Source organism: Papaver somniferum, chromosome 4 (genome assembly GCF_003573695.1).
Source record: "Papaver somniferum cultivar HN1 chromosome 4, ASM357369v1, whole genome shotgun sequence".
NCBI lineage: Eukaryota > Viridiplantae > Streptophyta > Magnoliopsida > Ranunculales > Papaveraceae > Papaver > Papaver somniferum.
Genome location: NC_039361.1, coordinates 18,507,117 through 18,525,955, shown reverse-complemented (window position 1 = coordinate 18,525,955; position 18,839 = coordinate 18,507,117). Strand labels below are relative to the sequence as shown.

At 40.0% G+C, this 18,839-nt stretch overlaps 1 protein-coding gene across 1 annotated transcript; it reads right to left on the bottom strand.

Annotated features, from left to right (window-relative positions):
* Positions 1 to 12,388: 12,388 nt before the first annotated feature.
* Positions 12,389 to 17,510, bottom strand: LOC113274851 (serine/threonine-protein kinase EDR1-like). Its single transcript, XM_026524256.1, has 14 exons — positions 17,028 to 17,510; positions 16,053 to 16,461; positions 15,713 to 15,925; positions 14,936 to 15,533; positions 14,655 to 14,695; positions 14,485 to 14,553; positions 14,306 to 14,406; positions 14,153 to 14,231; positions 13,923 to 14,021; positions 13,740 to 13,808; positions 13,606 to 13,655; positions 13,304 to 13,385; positions 13,031 to 13,125; positions 12,389 to 12,939 (listed from the first exon to the last, which is right to left on the bottom strand). The coding sequence occupies exons 1-14, from the start codon at positions 17,450 to 17,452 to the stop codon at positions 12,837 to 12,839; spliced, it is 2,433 nt and encodes an 810-aa protein (XP_026380041.1). The 5' UTR covers positions 17,453 to 17,510; the 3' UTR covers positions 12,389 to 12,836.
* Between the last annotated feature and the right edge of the window lie 1,329 nt (positions 17,511 to 18,839).

The window sequence follows — 18,839 nt, the reverse complement described above, 5'->3', positions numbered from 1 at the left end:
TCGGGGAGGATTCCTTGAGAACACTTACAAAGGCAAGGAAGATCATAGTGATTGGAGCAACATTTATTTTACCGATATTGTCCTAATTAGTCACCCAAGGCTCATTGATATAATTTTTTTACTCATTTTTGCTTTGTAAAAAGTGACTTCACCAAAAAATCCCCATTGTTAGTTAGCTTTTACGGAACTTGATCTTCCTCACTAGGCTTTGGGTTCCTTAGGAGTAAACTAGTTGCTAATTTTGGTTGTCTCCTAGGCTCCATCTTCAAATATCAAGTGATTTACTCTCAAAATATCTCATGACAACTTTTTAGCTTGCCCGGGCGCATATAGTTATCCTCCAACCAAGTATCATCCCAAATACTGATTTTATAACCATTTCCAATTTCCGATTTGTTGTATTCTCAGAATGTTACTTATTCCTTCAAGATACCCTTCTAGATCTAAGATTTTCAACTTTCAGTCCTGAAAAGGAGAGGGTACCAAGTACACCACCAATTTTTTCATTCGGCAACCTGTACGAACAAAACCTAATACAATTGCAAGAAGATCAACTTAAAGATCCTTGAAAATATGCATGTATAGTTTGTATCTCTATCTCTTCTCAATCAGTATGTATATAAGGAGTCAGTGAACCTGATTGTTAAGAACAATACTTGGACGATCTCAAAAAGAAATATCCAAGGTCAATCTAGTCGTATCCAAAAAATTAAATTAGAATTCTGCCAAGTAATAAATTTGTTATCTATCTTTCAAGATACAAATCCTACAAGAAACAAGTCTCGTTATCGATCACAATTTTATGGATGTGTCTTCTAAGATTGAATACGTACTACTTGTGCAACTCCTATTATATATATAAACAAAATAATGCGTAAATGGAAAAATACAAGACACCAGAAGTTTTGTTAACGAGGAAACCGGAACAGCAGAAAAATCCCGGAACCTCGTCCAGATTTGAACATCAAACTGTATTAAGCCGCTACAGAAACTAGCCTACTATGAGACTTGCGACTGGAATGTAGTTGAGACCAAATCCACCCTCCAAGCGATTCATTTACAATCGTGCTCCTTACGTATCTTAAACCTCGCATGGATCTATTCAATTGATTCCCTTAGTTGACGTCCTTTACAGCCTAAGAGTTGCTTCAACCTCAGTGAAGATTTTTGATACCAATCTGCTTCTAAAAAATAATCCTATTTGATTTCCCCTTATCAAAGATCAAGGCTTGGAAATATGTTTGCAATAGATAAAGCTAGCAAACCTCACAAATCAGGAACACTTACATTCACTTACATGAGAAGCCTGGATTCTTTACAACCTCTCAAGAATAATCTTCAATTTATCAATTAGGAATAGTTTTCAAATATCTATCTTGAGGAATCAAAAAGTCTGAGACGAATAGAATTTTGTGATTACCATCTATCTTGGATGAAATAGACGAAAACCTCGATAACAGAAAAGCAAGATCGGGATTCCCAAACTATCAAGGTAAAAGATAGTTGGACCTGGCTTCATGAATCCCCAAAACGAAGTCTTTTAATCGTAAACCTAATAATGTTTCACATGGGAAACTTAAGCCAATAGAGGATTACTCTAGCTATCAACTTGGACACAAATTATCAGGGATTGAATTTTCCAGTTGAAAGAGCATCTCTATTTTTATAGTTTTTCAAATACTGAGGGTTGCTTAGATTCAAGCTATAAGATAACTTGAGAATCAAGCAAACACTTTCTCTGTTTAAATGAAACTCTTATTAGGGTTTCAAGTAAGCATGTGAGAAATTGTCTTGAAAACTACATAGAAGAATATACAAAATGGTCCGTTTACGGAACCTTGTATAGTGACTGTTGTTTTTGGCAAATATGCCCTATGAACAATAAACAATTTGATGTTCATTTAAACACTTAATAATTTAATCATGATACACACACAAACAAGTGTTTTAGTGATCAATGATGTCTTAGAGGTATTTAAGATAGTCATAGCAATGCTAAACATATTTAAAAAACAAATCTTTGAGCATCTGCTAAATTATTTTGGGACAATTAGTGAAACGGTTCGTGAACCGTAATGCTAGTTAACGAGTTAGGGTGCTACGGTTCGTGAATTGGGTTCGCCAACCCTACTCAGCTCGAGAACTCAGATGGACCCGGTTCGTGAATAAGGTTCGCCAATTTTTAGCCTTTTATACCTACATGAAAAGTTCAGATCACCACGATGAACTGTCCCCAATTGAACTTGCGGTTTGCGAACTGGTTCGCCAACCTTCCCTGTATTTCTGAAACTCAGATATATATGGTTTGCGAACTGGTTCGCCAACCTACCCTGAGCAGAAATATCAGAAGTTCTGAATTTCTCTCCTTTGATGTTTGAAACATTCCCAAACGATTAAATCATTTGCATGGGCAATTTTCAGTTGATCCAAAAATTAATTCTTGAACAATAAATTATTTTAAACTAGTATTATTAAGGACCTTTGGACATCTATGGTTGAGTCATGTTCCAAGATTTTTAACAAGTCAAGCTTCACTCGAAATTTCTTTTTTGTAAATCTACAAAAAGTCATGCGACATAGTCTCATAAGATAGAGTGGTAAGATAGTAAGTAAAATAGAAAGGTTTAATCTTTACATACCTGATTAATGAAGTTCGTCTTTGTCGGGTTTCAGTCTTCGAGGGTGATGTCTGATACTCAACTACCAAATTCTAATCTAGTCCTAGAATTGACTTAATAGACTAGAAATCAAGATGTAGTTTTTTCATCATTGATAACAAGCTTGAGATAGAAAAACTTGTGGGTTCAACCGAGCATTTCTCTAACAAGTCCTGCATCCTATTCATTTCGTAGGATTATCATAGTACAACAATATTAAAAACATTATTGCTGATTAAGGATTAACATGAATTCAATTTTTTCGGTGCAGTTTGTCTCTACTTGGTTTCGCTCATTTTTCTAGATTCCAATATGTTTTTTTTGAGTATTAATTATGTAATCTATTTAATTTGTAAAAGTATAATGTTTCCCATCAAATTATGTCAAAAGTTCTTTTTCAAAAAAAAAAGAAAGAAAAACGTAAAAAGTTTTTTTTGTCTTATGTGCAGAATTTTATATCCCACATTTCCTAAAACGCATTAAACACAAATTAACGCATTTTCCCCGATCGCGCATAATTGGCCAAATTTATATTTCATCTTGCCGATTATTGAGCGCACTTTTTCTAATTCGGCCACTTGCCGAATTGCTAACTAGGATGGTGGTGACCTTGTGAAAAATCATGATGTTTTAAGTGTTGAGGGTGTGGAGAAGTCTCCGAATCTATTGTGGCAGCTGCTAGCTAGTTTTCTTGTTTTGGTTTCCAAGGTGTAGTTATAGAAACGTTCTTAGATATGGCAAGTTGCTTCTACTCTTGTTGTGAACACATAAATCACGAGGCCATCCAAGTGTTCACAAACAATATTCGCATACGTCCTAATTCTAGAATCGTACATCGTATGCGTAACGGGATGATTATATCGATTCATCGACTCAAAGCCTTCGAGCTTGTCATTGTCTAGTCGAATATTATCATAAATAATGTTCGTATAAGGAAATAAATCAAGAAACACGTATAAATATAAAGCATATGAAGTTTAACGCTGAATGTAAGGTGCTGAAATGTAAATGAGACATATTTACGTGGTTCGGCACTAAGGCCTACATCCACGGGGTTTGGTGTTTCACTATGTATTGAATGGTTACAAAGATAGTCGAATGACTTTAGAATATACATAGGTCTGCGGAAGTAGGTGGATTACTTACTCTTTCTATTTCTCTCTCCTATATTCTCCTCTAATTGCTCTCCAAAATGGTCTGCCCATTCTCTCTTAGTGGAGAGGGGTATTTATAGGGAAGGAACGTGGGTCCCATCTCTGAGGTGCCGTTGTAATCTTATCTTCTTGTGCTTTGTGCCTATTACGCAGAGGTCTTCGGCATATGCCGCGGCCTGAGCTTGAACACGAAGGGTTATCCTCGCTTCTTCCACGAGCTGATCGACACGTGTATATCTCTTTGGTATTTAATGCAGGTAGATGGGTGTCTGCTCGTGTCAGACATGTTTCTCTTTGTCTGGTCACATCTGTGTCATCCAAACTTCCTCTCGGCCGTTGATCTGAGATCTTCCTCGGGATTGGGTGCGTTAATACCCAAGGGGTATTATCTGGTGCTCCTCTGAGCCATCATACCTCTGTGGTCCTCTGTCCCTGACCGTCAGATCTGCTGACCGGTGGCATCTTCTGATGAAATGCTTGCTATCATCTTTTGATGTCTCGCTTCGCATGCCTTCCACGTGTCTCTCTCTGTACACGTGGAGGATGATGAAAGGTGTACATACAATTTTCCCCTCTTCTTCTAACTTGGGCGTATTTTTCAATTTTGAAGAAGAAAGGTAGTCCTACACGTTTCCCACTTTGCATTAACTTCTCCCGTAACTGCTCCTTGGTACGAGGAGCAGTTATTTTCTTCTCTAGCTTCATAAATAGGAAAGAGAATGTGAAAAAAAACTTTTATCCTCTTCTTGTCAGTGTACATTCTCTTCTTGTTCTCTTATTCTTGTTCTTTAGTCATTTACTATCACCGTTCTTATGAGGAATATATCATTCAATTTTCTGTTTCTTTCTTCTGCTTCTTTCGTTCTTGATTGTTGCTGCCCTTGTATCTGTCGATATCTCCGATCCTCCTTTCTTCGACTGCGGTTGGTGCTTGTCGTCCTCTTCTATACAGGTATGGGATTTTTCATCAGTTGTTCAACATTGTTTTATCTGTGTATCTATCAGTTTGTCTCCTGCTGCTGTGTTCTTGGTTTTGTGATGAAGAAACTACACGAAGGTCGAGGCATATATGCTTGCCCCTGTTCTTTGTTACAGCGTCTGTGAATCTGTATATGAGTATTATCCCTGGAGTCGGATGGAGTATTTTTTAGTTTCTTAGGGTTTTTCATGTTCATCCGGATGAACCATCAATTATGGGTTTTTTGATATTTAGTGATCTCCACGTATTCTTCTCTAAACTGTTTTTTTGTTTCCTTGTAGATATGTCTGATCGTCCGCGGGCTCCTTACCAAACTCCGCCGTCTAGTCCGCCAAGATCCCCTCCGCGTAGAGATCCTGAAAGATCTCCACTTGGGGAAGGTCCTTACAAGTCTTCGCAATCGGATCCTCGGGGTCATAGGGTTTCATCTTCCTCCGGTGCGAAGATTATGCCTTCTAAAAAAGGGGATATGCCGAAGGGTCCTTCTGGGTCTAAGTATGCTGTTAACCGCGCCCCTTCTCGTCCTCGTAAAGATTCTAGGAGTACGCAGGCTCCTCCTTGTGATGACTCTAGGAGTACGCGGGCTCCTCCTCCTCGTAATGAAATAGTGGATGCTCCGCCCCTTCGTTCAGTGGCTCCTCCTTCAGTGCCTCCGCAGAAATCTTTGCCGCCTCCTCCCGCGGTTTCTTTCAAAGGGAATTACTCCAAGGGTACTATGTCGAGAGCTGATCCGTCTACAAATATTCCTTCTAAAAGGAAAGCTTCGGAATCGGGTCCTACTTCTGATTCCGCAGACGAAGAAGAAACTGTCCCCGTGATACGCAACATTTCAGTTGGTAAGAAGAAGGTCACTTTCAAGCATATTGATCTTGAGATGTTCAAGGAAAAACATGAACTCCAAGCTTTTGAGGTTCGCTTCTATGCTCCTGACGATGATATCACCTACGAGCTCCTTGCTAATTATCAGTTTGACGAGTTTCATCTGTTGACTACGGTTGGAGCCTTCGAGGCGGGTCTTATGTTTCCCTTATATAAGTCGGGTGACTCCTTTTATTATGACGTGTTGGCTAGTCGCGAAGGCTCTTCCACGAACACTCATAATCGTTCTGTGTCACAACTATCTGGGAATTATCTTCGTTCACTGAAGGAATGTTATCTGCGGAGCAAGGGAGAGACTATGATGACCTGCTATGTTCCAAATCCTGCTGAGAGAGAGTGGTACACTCCTCAGAACTTTAACAGTTCTTTTGGGGATTATGTCAACAGCAGAACCGTAAGCCGTGGAATGTTAGTCTTCGTAATATTTCTGCTCCCCGTGGTGAAATTCGTCTTTTGAGTGAGGTGAGTGATGCCAAGCTGAAGTATGTTCCTGGTACTGAGGGATCTTCTAAGCGTAAACTCTTTCCTGCTCGTGAAAGGATTAAGCGTGACCATGATTATGAATGGCATGCTACTGTTATTGAGGTAGTTGGTCCTTGGGCTTACGGATGGATTCCGGGTCCACGTGGTTGGCGTCCTTCTGAAAATAGCAAGCCTCGTGAAACTCCTCCTGCTCGTTATGGAGATTTCTGTCCTTGGCGTCCTAATTTCGCGGGCATGAATTTTCCTTATGCTCTTGATGTCGTTGATAGATATGAGGAGGAGGGTTCTGGTGCTATCCATCAATCAAAGAGTGCTGCTGCTGCCAAGATATAGTTTCTTATTATATTCTCTATATTTTTGCCCCTTTTTCCTTGCTTGAAATAATTTTTATTTTTGAAGTGAGGGAAAAAATGAGCCTTTGTGGGATGTATACTGGTTTGTAGGTGTCGAAGAAGAAGAAACTTGGACCCAAACAATCTTCTACTGCGGTTATCAGTGAGGCTGAGGGTTATGAGGAGGTTACGAGTCCCGTAAACCAAGGGTATGGTGAGGATGAAGAAATGTCCAACGGAGAAGAGCGTATCGACACTTCTTACCCTGATGACGAAGGTGGTAATGAAGAAGAAGTTTCCGCGGGTGGTGATGGTGAGGCTGAATTTGTCGCGGTGGTGATGGTGAGGCTGAATTTGTCGCGGGTGGTGATGGTGAGGCTGAGGGTAATGTTACCGTTGGTGGGAGTGGATCTGCCCCTGTTGGTGATGACATTGTTGGTGTGGGTACTTTGCCCGTAATTTTTCCAGAATTCTCTTTCGGTAGGATATATTCCGCGGGGGAATCCTTCGATGTGACTGCTGCCATGGTTCTTGCCGAGGACTTCTCATTGCTTTCCCCACATGATGATTGGGATGTGCTTGGGGACCTTGGAAAAGAAGGTACCATTGATCAGCAAGCTGATAACGCAGGTGGTCATGCTGAGGGTGGTAATGTCGAGACTTGCGCGGGTGAGGAGATAACCGCCAAGGGGAAGTCTGCGGTTGAGTCTCCTTCCGAGGAATTTCCTTTCTCGCTAATGCCTGAAGGTGAAGATGCCATTTTGGATTGGCTAAAGAAGAAGAACCTGATGTTCATCCCTAACCCTGCCCCCCTGGTCACTGGTGAGAAGAATTCCGACGCTTATACTCGTCGAATGATGCAACTGTCTTCTGAAGCCCGCGTTGATGAGATGTGGGAGAAGGATCTTAGAGTTTCGGAAGCTAATTTAGTGGTTGACCCTCCGTCATCTGTTGCTGATATGATGGCCATAGCTGATGGGTACCAGTACGGTTTTCTCCAGCAGCGTGTTTTAGAGGTAAATCCTTGTACTCTTTTTATGATATCCGCGCATTGTGTTCTTCGTGATATCTAATCCCTTTGGTATAATAATGTTTATTGTTTGTGACGTAGATGATGAGGAGCGAACATTGTAACCATGTTCTATACCAGTTCTTTAAAGCAAAGTCTTTAAAGTTGGAGGCCAAGCTTCGTCATAGGGAAGAGGAACTGTCTGCGGCTGAAGCGGAAATAAATGAACTGAGGGGCCGTCTGAAGGAAAAAGAACAGCTGGGTAATGCTGAGGAGAATCTTCTTTCAGAACTTGCTATAGTCCGCAACGAATTGGAGCAGACTCGTAGAAGTGTCTCGTCCTTCACAGGTTTGTATTTTACGGATTTTTCACTCCTTGTGATTCCCTATCTGTATTTTGGTGTTCTGTCTGAGTCTCCCCACCCTATCTTCAGTGGGTGGAGTCCCCGAGTTGATATGGCTTCGGAAAGAAAGGTAACGACACAAATCCCGTATTGCAGAGTTGGTGGGTAAGTTGAAGAGCGAAGCCGTAAAGTGGAATGCTCGTGCTGATGAGCACAACTCCTTAACAGCTGAGTGGCGTGAAAAGCGAACACTGATGGTTGATATGCAAAATAAGTATAATCATGACCGTTGTTTGTTTAATGGTACGCTGCTATGGACGCGTGACAACCTGCGTGATGCTCGAGAACATGCTTCAGACTTAGAGGCTAGAGTGCACTTTTTAGAAGGAGAGTTACAACAGGCTCGTTCTTTCTGAGGCCATGAGGTTAGGGATAGTATGCTGCGTCTTTCCGAGGAAAGAGATAATGCTAGGGCCGAGGTTGGTGCACTTAGTAAAGCCCTAGCAGTGTCTCGAGCGGATGTTGCTCGCCAAGTGGAGTCTCAAAGAGATCTTGAGATGAATGTGTATCAACTTCATAAAAGGATGGGGGAGGTGAATGATGAAGTCAACCATCTTCGTCACTTGGATTCGATGAAGCAGGTAGATTTAGACGCCAGTCAATTTGCTCTTACGAACCTTCAAACGGATTATAAGAAACTATCCACCGAATATGACTTTCTTGATGAGGCTCGGGACGCAGTTGTCAATGAGTATGAGGAGGCTTCGGATAATGTCGAAGGTATAACCTCGTTTTATCGAGTGTGATTCTGTTATTTCTTCGTTTTAACCCCTTGGTATTTTTTGTTTTCAGCACTCGAGGGACAGCTTCACGCAGCAAATGATGAGCTTAAAAAGACTCAATCTGCCTTAGTGCAGCAGGAAGGACAAACCAATTATTTCAAAGGGTTGTCGCGTCTCGTGAGGAAGCAACAGAGATTGCCTCCAAAGAGGCGGAACGCCTATCTGTATTGTTGTCTCAAGCCCACCAGCGGACCGTTGTTATCACTTATAAGGCTCGATGTCAGTTGGATGAAGAGACCAACAAAGTCCTGGATAAGATTGAACTTGTTCTTAAAGTCGAACATGGTCTTGTCAAGAACTATCTGCGCCGTCCCCTTCCCGCGCCTTTGCCTGGTTCTTATGGGACCTCTTCAGGTGGTAGCGTACCTTCATCTCGCAGAGACAACCCCGTTGACGGAGCTGTATCGTCCAAGTAGATTTCTTTTATTATTCATAGAAAGTTGATCCTCGTTGATTATATAATTTCGGATCATTTTTTGATGTGTTTCCTGTTTTATCTTATTTGTCGAGTCTTGTAATCAACTCTTTATGAAATGGATCATCCTTTTGGCGTACCTGCGTTATCAATTCATCTTTTTATTTTAAAGTATTGTGAAGTTTAACGCTGAATGTAAGGTGCTGAAATGTAAATGAGACAGATTTACGTGGTTCGACACTAAGGCCCACATCCACGGGGTTTGGTGTTTCACTATGTATTGAATGGTTATAAAGATAGTCGAATGACTTTAGAATATACATAGGTCTGCGGAAGTAGGTGGATTACTTACTCTTAATATTTCTCTCTCCTATATACTCCTCCAATTGCTCTCCAAAATGGTTTTCCCCTTCTCTCTTAGTGGAGAGGGGTATTTATAGGGAAGGAACGTGGGTCCCATCTCTGAGGTGCCGTTGCAATCTTATCTTCTTGTGCTTTGTGCCTATTACGCAGAGGTCTTCGGCATATGCCGCGGCCTGAGCTTGAACATGAAGGGTTATCCTCGCTTCTTCCACGAGCTGATCGACACGTGTATATCTCTTTGGTATTTAATGCGGGTAGATGGATGTCTGCTCGTGTCAGACATGTTTCTCTTTGTCTGGTCACATCTGCGTCATCCAAACTTCCTCTCGGCCGTTGATCTGGGATCTTCCTCGGGATTGGGTGCGTTAATACCCAAGGGGTATTATCTGGTGCTCCTCTGAGCCATCATACCTCTGTGGTCCTCTGTCCCTGACCGTCAGATCTGCTGACCGATGGCATCTTCTGATGAAATGCTTGCTATCATGTTTTGATGTCTCGCTTTGCATGCCTTCCACGTGTCTCTCTCTGTACACGTGGAGGATGATGAAAGGTGTACATACACTTGTTGATCTCCGCGTCTTTAGTTTTGCTATTTTTTTAGTTTAACCTTCCTTCTTTTGCTTGTTCTTTGGATTTTTTTAGCTTATTTCAGTTGTATTCGTCGGCACACACGACATGCGTGCCTTAATCATGTTTATTTTGAAAAATAAGAAAAGATGGTCATCTTTAAGAGGAAGGATCCCCTCACACTGTCTCACACATTGAAAGTTATTTTTGTGAATAAAATCCAAACCGTCACAAATTTGAAGCTAATACTTTAAAGATATGTTATTCTTACGAAGCTATATGTTCTCACAAAAAATGAGCGTATTTCGAAAGTATAACATCATCATCTGCTACTTTGAAAATGAGCCGTTGAAAATTAAGGAATTTTTGACCGTTGAAATTAAGATCAGTAGATGATGGAGTTATACATTTCAGAACGCGCTCATTTTCGGTAGGTATGTAAAGCTTTGCGAAAGGAACATATCCCAAAAAATTAGCATCAAATTCGTTACCGTTTGATTTTTACTCATAAAATATGTCCCAAAACGTGAAATAGTGTGAGAATAAAAGTGTGAAGAGGCCATTTCTTTTCTGAAAGGTCGTTGGCTCTGTAATCTTTCACCGTCTCTTTATTTTATTTTTTATTTTTTTCCTTTTTCATTTAAAAATAATATTTTACCGCTAGTAACTAGTAAGTAACCCTTTGGAGGGTTGGTCCATATATCAACTAAAATGTAACTAGTTAAATCGTTGGCAGTAGTACCTAACAATATTGAAGTCCAAACTCAATAGTACGTTACAATTCTTAAAACGAAATGAGCTTTGCAGACCTGGCAACAAGTCCATAGACTAAACATTCTCATAAATAACCGAACGAATGGAGCTATTAAATCTACCTATGGTTTTCGTACTACCAGTAACAATGCCCTTGGTTGCAAGTAAGCCGGTCGGTGTTAAATGAGAAAAAAACCTTACAGGCTACAGCTGTGCCGGCAAACAGTTCCTGGGAGCCCAGCTATTAACTGCACCAAGCTGAACATTAAATTCATGTTACTCCTTGATCAGTAATAATGCTTTTAGCATACATTGTACCATGGTAGTATAGTGCCATAAACACGATCCGAGATGTATCTATCATTCATGCACGGCTTCTGTCTTTTGTGTCTTGTAACTTTGCTGTTACATTATGATTCCCAAAGATAAGAAACCCAACTACTCAGGAGTCAGGATATTGAAATAGAAAGATTACCAACCACACACAGCATTTGTACCATGGCAGTGGGGAAGAAAACTGGATATTGTAAGAACAGGTAATTCCGGAAGGCTAATGACATTTCATCATCAAACCAGCTACTGCAAAATTAGGGTTTCCTTTTTTGGACCCTATATACAGTAATAATCTAGAGTGGTACCAACTTTCCTTGTGATTGATACGGTACACTAGGTTTGGTCCAGTATGAAGTTTTGGCCCGCCAAGTTTATCCTCACATGGGTTAACCTAGTTGGCCAAGAGCTTGATTGCAATTTGGACAAATTCTTGCTGCAGCGCGGAAACATTTTTGATTTAGCAACGCCATAACAAACCATTTTATGTATATGGCTGTGGTAACGCTTACGAAAACACTTGATAAGTGAAAAATTTGAACATATTTAATGAACTAGTGATAGATCATTTATATTTATAAATGGTTAGTTATGATGCTGTTATATAAAAAATGTCCGATTGTAAGCACAACATTTTTCCTTCATTGTTACCGTGGGAAAATGATGAAATTTTGCAGCCATGCTTGTGTCCCGGTCAGTTTGACCGGTTCTAGGGTCAACTGTTATATTTCCGAATGCTTGAAAGAAATGTTGTTTCGGGGCTCCAATTACTTCAGGATATTCTCAGAACTTGCACGAACATGTTTTTGAGAAATCCAAATTTGAAACCAAAAGGTTGTACTTCAATTACTTTACACAAGTCTGTTAAATCAATGCTTATCCAGGTATTGGTTTCTTGTGCAAGGAAGAACAGACGATAATTCTCATGGGCTTTCATTCGTTTGGTGATATCCATGTACTGTGTACTCGAAATTTAACCACCGACGTTTTACATCATTTGTGATTTGTCAGCTTTCGGAAGTACCTAGTAATTTTTAACTGGAATGAGCTTTGCGACTCAACAAGGCCATGAACAACACATTCTAGACAGTAACCGACCAACTGCTATCAAGTCTTGCTCTGTGTTCGAACTAAAAAACCCTACAGGCTACGGCTACAGCTATGCCCCAACGGGTAGGATGTGGTAAACTGCTGCTTATTGTCAATCGTTCAGGACTCGGTAAAAAGAAAACAAAATCAGATGCAGCGCAAACAAAAAAAAAAGGAAAAAAGACAGTTAACATCAAGTTACAACGGGCTTCAGTAGTATGCCACATTTAACATGGGTTTACAAAACCCAGCTTCCACAACATCTAGGATGATTGAAAAAGAACCCACACAACTTGCAGTAGTCTGTACAGAACTTACTACTCCGGTTGATAAGCAGAAAAACCATAACCATTCAGACAAAATTGGCTAATAAAAATTGAGCTCATCTAGGTTAGTCAGCATCCCCACATGCAAAAACCCCGCCATTGTGAATCTGCACAGCGAGAAGAGAAATAGACCTTCCAATCTAAGACCTAGTACGCGTATAGTATTGAACCTCATGTCTCAAGCGTGTTTTACTGTGTTTCTTTGGTTGATGCTACTGACTTCGTCATTTACTTCCAGCAGCTTTTTCCTCATTGATGATACCGCTGAGGCAATCCACCAACATAGTTTTTGACCTGTACTACTCCGTATACCGCTATGGTTTAGGTATCTTTTGAACTGCACCAGCTGAAAACTTTTGTATCAATTCTGTCATCCTTTGAATTAGTTCTTGGAATGAAGGCCGACTCCCAGGTTCACTGTGTGTATTAAACATAACAGAAGCTGGGTCTTAGTTGGCACACTTAATTGAGTTGTGAAGAAAGCAACTGTGACATAAAATACATTTACCTTCGCCAGCAGTCCTCTATAATGGATGCAAGTCGAGGATCAAGTGTTTCTGGAATATCTAGTCGACGATCCATGAAGCCAACAACACCAACAACCTTCAAAGAGAAAAACAAAAAAGTCGAATGGAACCCAAATTATCAAGCAATTGAACGGAACCCGAATTATCAAGCAACTCTGTTAAGTTAGTAATTCAACTGAAGTATTCTCTTGCCAGGTGGTTCGGGTAGTTCAAGTAATTGATTGCTTTAGGGGAAGAAAGGTACTGAAGTCTACCTGTAAAGAGTTTAACTCCGACCATGGAACTGACTCGGTCATTAGTTCCCATAGAATTACACCAAAACTGAAAACATCAGACCTGTCCAAGTAAAAAGAAAATTCTATGTGATAAGAAACTTCACCAATGCACTTAAGCATAACCGGATGTTTGACAAACTAGCAAATGATTTATATGGCATCAGAGAGCGCATTTTCACGTGTTTCTGGACATATTGTAGTAAAAAAAACTCCAAGAATGCAACAAGACCACAATCAGTAACTAATAGACCCTATATGAATGGTTCACTTTGAGGGATTACTTTTCATCTGAAGGTTCATTACGGAGGACTTCAGGGGCCATCCATTGCGGCTGCATCAGATGCAAACAAACTTAGGTCAGCAAAATGTGCCAAGGACGTGCTTGGAAAACGACTAAAAAGACGAATGTCCTTACAGTTCCTCTTCCGGATCTTCCTGTTATAAAAGTTGCATGTTTCCACTTCGATAACCCAAAATCACCAACCTGGCAAAGAGAAGGAAAGAAAAAAATCGAGTACTTTTAAGTTTTAATACGCCTATCCAGATATATATTTCATCTAGTACAGTTGATTAAATTACATAAACCTTAATGATGTACCTTGACAGTCCAGTTCTTGTCAACAAGTAGATTCGAAGATTTCAAGTCTCTATGCACTATGGGTGGATTTCTGTGATGCAAATAGTTCATACCTCTAACCTGTAACAAGTTGGCCAAGCAGAAATATCGAGTACTGTAAGAACCTCATACTACAGATCATACACTTAAATAACATGAAAAATCTCAGGAGGACATCAAACAAGAACATATCAAAATTACATATAACTCACAACATCAAGGGCCATCCTTAGCCGGCGTCTAATGTCTAAAGCCTCTTTGCTCTTATGTAGTGTTTTAAATAGACTACCCCTGAAAATTCAAAGCAAATAGCAAGGATGTTAGATTACCCGTAGGAAAAAGAGCAAAATTCTCATTTTCATTACCTGGGTAAGAACTCTGTCACTATGGCAAGTCTCTCTGGAGAGTAAACTGCGCCCATGAAAAGTAACACATTTGGATGTCGTAGTCTTTGCATAATAGAAATCTGAAAAATTAAATATCAAATCCATCACTTGCTTTAATAAGGTGAATAGTTTCTATGGAAACTTAAAGGAGCATGTACCTCTTTCTTGTAATCTTGAATAGTAGACTCTTGATAATCACTTCCCATATAAACTTTTATCGCAACATCCTTTCAAAAAGAAGAGGCACAAATATTACTATTATGCATCTATATTGATATTCTACTATTGTAAGTAAAAGCAAAAAAATTATGAAATGCAAGTATCGTACCGATCCGTTCCAAACTCCTCGATACACGTTAGCAAATGCACCTGAACATCGAGAAAAAGAAGCAAAGAATTAAGTCATGATCCAGAAATCTTGGCAGTCAACCCAAAATCTAGCCCTGACAACACAACCTAGACAGAAGCTGCATCAGTTAGTTGAATGAAAAACCACTATCACATTCTGCATATTTGGCCTATTTGCAGAAATGCTACACCAGTAGTCACATAATGAAGTGATATTAACATGATTTAAGCTCAAGTAAAAGGAGTACCACAGATATTTACCTTGTCCAATCTCTTCCCCTAAATGCAGATCTTCCCAATGAATCTCACAATCAAATTTTTTCTCCTTGGTTGATGAATTTTCCTGCGAACTGTTATTGGACTCTTCAGAGCTCACTATTGTTGGAGACTGAGAAATATCTGGCTTTTGGTTCAATTTAGTATTTTCTACTACTACATCACCGTAGTTATCTAAATCACGCGGCATTTCGTCATTTCCGTCATACTCGCCTCCAAATGGAGGCAAATAATTTCCCGTGGGAAGTTTAGGACATTGTTGACACTCTAACCATGAATTCATAAATGAATTTTTGTTCGTCACTAGCCCATCTTCCTTGAACTGATTCTGATTTCGCATTCCCGCTGGATTAAAATATCCACTTTTATTGGCAATTGCAGGGCTATTCTTGCCATAGTTAGTTTCCCTTTTTCCATTAGCTAAGTCAGGACGGTCTAGAGATGACTCCCTTGAAAGTCTTGGGAGGTTTGGATTACCTCCCATTGCATTATTAGCAGAGTAATCAGGTGAACAATGAACTTCACTTTTACGCTCTTCTTTGCCACCTCCCCCGACATTTAATTTCTCTAGAAGCTTCGCTGCCTGAAAAGAAATAGTTATGGAAGTAAAAACAAGTGAACTGAACATAGCGCAGAAAGCTAAAATAACCGAAACTCGGAAATCATTACAGTGTCGCCACAAGATGCTTGCAGTGACTATCATCATTGCATTCCCCTGAAACTCAAAATAGTACGGGAAAGTTGAAAGATAGGACTACTAACAAATTTTGAAGGTTGAATGAATCGAGATTCCACATTCCGTTTATTGTTCTGGTCGGCCTGATTAATTCCAACGTTCAGTCTAAAGGTAGGGTTTGGTGGCTTTGCTGATTCGACATATTCTTTATCTAGCACTGTGACACCTGCGTTTCTGAAATTTGGATGTACACTGTAATCGTCATCTTCTCCACGCTGACGTGAAAATACTTTTGAAGCCTGTTTGTTACAGAATCTTAATCAGTGTAAGCAATGAACCTAGAAAAAGTGACAGCATTTCCCAACAACTAAAGAAAAATGAACGATAAAGAGTGAAAATGAAAATGCTAGTGTAGCTCATAAGCACCAGAGCGGAAACAGAAGATGGCTTTGATGCACTTTGTGGCTTCGGAAGCCACTGAATCTTTTTCATGTTAAACCCTCCTTGTTCTGTATTCTGGTCATGGCCAGGTTCTCGAAAAGTTCTTAATTTTTCCGAGTTTATAATATTAAATATAGCTGCATCACTTGAGACAGTTATAATACCAACAAGTTCACCATCTTCATACAACAAGCTTTTCGTCACAAGCGCCATAAATATCTCACCAGATCTCTTCCTAAAAGGCAACTGACCTGACCATGATTCACCACTGCTCAATTTTGCTATGATTTTCTCCCCCGCTTGATGAATCGGATCCTCAATAAGCAAATCCTGGATTCTTTGTCCAATTACTTCATAGTCCTTCCATCCATAGAGAGTTTCTGCTGAACGGTTCCTGAAACATCAAAACATCTCGATACATAAACACTCAGACATCATCAAATTTCCCTCGCCAATTAGAACTAGTAAAGAACTTTGTCTGCTACATATGGGCACCTCTAATAGATTGCTAAATCCACCACATCTATGCAATGATTTCAGTTCACTAACCCCTCATCAACCCATCTAAATGTCCTCCAATTCAACAGCCTGCCACTGCAGTAAGACACAAGGGACACCTAGTTTTCGATAAAATGCAACTCCTAGTTTGCTTAAAGATGTAAGGGTTTCGACATAGTAAGCAGCACTGAGCAGCCAAGCAGTTTCAAAGAGTCAACAGCTCCACTACTCCTAATTCAGTTGAATCCTTCCAAGATTATCAACTTAATTGACTACTCAACCCTCATTTACCATTACAAACTAAACAACTTTAAGCTCAATTGAGTTCACAATTCACTGTTCTATTGCACAAAAGCAATAAACTTGCACCAACTAAGCAGAATTGAAGTAAAACATGAACATGGGCAATCATAAAAACCAAGTAAAAGAAAGATATAAAATCAAAGTTTAGAAATTAGTTACCAGAAAGTAAGCTTGCCATCATAAGGCCGAACAATATGAATAGCATGACCCATAGACTGTAAAATCTTACTATAAGGCCAACCAGAAAAGAAAAATCCTTTAATATTATGAGCACCCCAATTCCTATATGCATCATTTTCCTCATTATCCGAAAACCCATTATTAGCATCTTCGTAATATCCACCTCCTATTCTTCCTCCTCCTCCTCCACCCCCACCACCACCACCTCTTACACCACCACCGCCGCCGCCTCCTCCTCTAATCATCAACCATTTCTGTTCCTTCTCTCTTTCTTGTACTACTAATTCCATTTGTTCTCTTAACTTCGCATGGCTCTCTTCTAAATCACCAAACCGATTCAACAATGCTTTGTATAAACTCGCCGGTGTTGTTGGAGCCTCTTCATCTTCCATTGAATAAGCCATGGCTGTTTCTTTTTTTGCCTTTCAGATCAGCAGTGGATCAAAGTACTACTTCCTACTGTTGCTTTCTCTTTTAGATTGTAAGAATTCGGACAAAAGAGGAAAGAAGTGAAAGGGATTGGGTCTCCGACACGTATGGTGTGCCGCTTTTAGGTCCAATGAGAAAGTGGACGCGTGGATTCAGGTAAAAAGCTTAGATTAAAGAGCTTCTTTAAATAGTCGTGTGTTGTGTCATACCATCAGGAGGAGTTTTGTTGGTCAAATGGAGTTTAGAGTTGCTATTTCTATTTGATTATGGATTTTGGATTATAATAACTAAATTATTATTTAGTTAGGCTATTTACACTCAACAACACACCAGTAGTGATTCAATTGGTGCTCAGACAAAGGTGGATGTTTTCATTTTATTGACAAATTCTACCAAAAAAAAAAAGATAATAATTATTGAGGAGGGATCCCTCGCACTTTTATTATCACACTATCTCACACGTTGGCATCATTTTTGTGAATAAAAATCAAATTTTAACGGATTTGAAGCTAATATTTTGGGGATATGTTCCTCTTACCAAGTTCTACGTGCCTACAAAAAATGAGCGCATTACGAGACATATAAACCACCATCTATTACTTTCAAATGAGTCGTTGAAAATCAACGAATTTCTATTCGTCGAAATTACGACCGGTACATTGTGAGGTTTTATATTTCGGAATGTGCTCATTTTTGGTAGGTATGTAGTGTTAGGAATCCTCGGACCTAACTAACCTCGAAAACCGGCTTGCAAGGTTAGGATTGCCCAAGGCTTATTAAGCATGGGACCTAGGTTGCCCTAGGCGATGTGGTACTATTTAACACACCCCTCAACGACTAGGGCTACACTGACGGAGTGGCACGGAAGCCACGGACGCACACTGGCGGGGACACTTGAGTGGTTACAGAAACCACGGACGCACACTGGCTGGAATATTGAGTGGTACGGAAACCACGGACACACGAGCAGCTTTGAGAGGAGCCTGACTCTGATACCATGTTAGGAATCCTCGGACCTAACTAACCTCGAAAACCGGTTTGCAAGGTTAGGATTGCCCAAGGCTTATTAAGCATGAGACCTAGTTTGCCCTAGGCGATGTGGTACTATTTAACATGTAGAACTTGGTAAGAGGAACATATCCCCAAAATATTAGCTTCAAACTCATTACGGTTTGATTTTTATTCGTAAAAATGACGCCCAATGTGTGAGATAGTGTGATAATAAAAGTGTGAGGGGATCCTTCCTCACAATTATTAGAGGATAAGACATATATTTGTATCACTTTTAGAAAGAAAGGCCCGTAAAGCAAAAGGATGTGCCTTTCTTATTTCTAATTCACAAGGTGCTTTCATCAAGCACAA

Excerpts from the sequence above, each read along its gene's own strand:
- LOC113274851 (XM_026524256.1), bottom strand. The coding sequence starts at position 17,452 with ATGGCTTATTCAATGGAAGATGAAGAGGCTCCAACAACACCGGCGAGT. Across the intron at positions 14,022-14,152 it reads TAAGGATGGCCCTTGATGTT|GTTAGAGGTATGAACTATTT; the intron begins GTGAGTTATATG and ends AACTTGTTACAG. Across the intron at positions 12,940-13,030 it reads ATAGAGGACTGCTGGCGAAG|TGAACCTGGGAGTCGGCCTT; the intron begins GTAAATGTATTT and ends TAATACACACAG.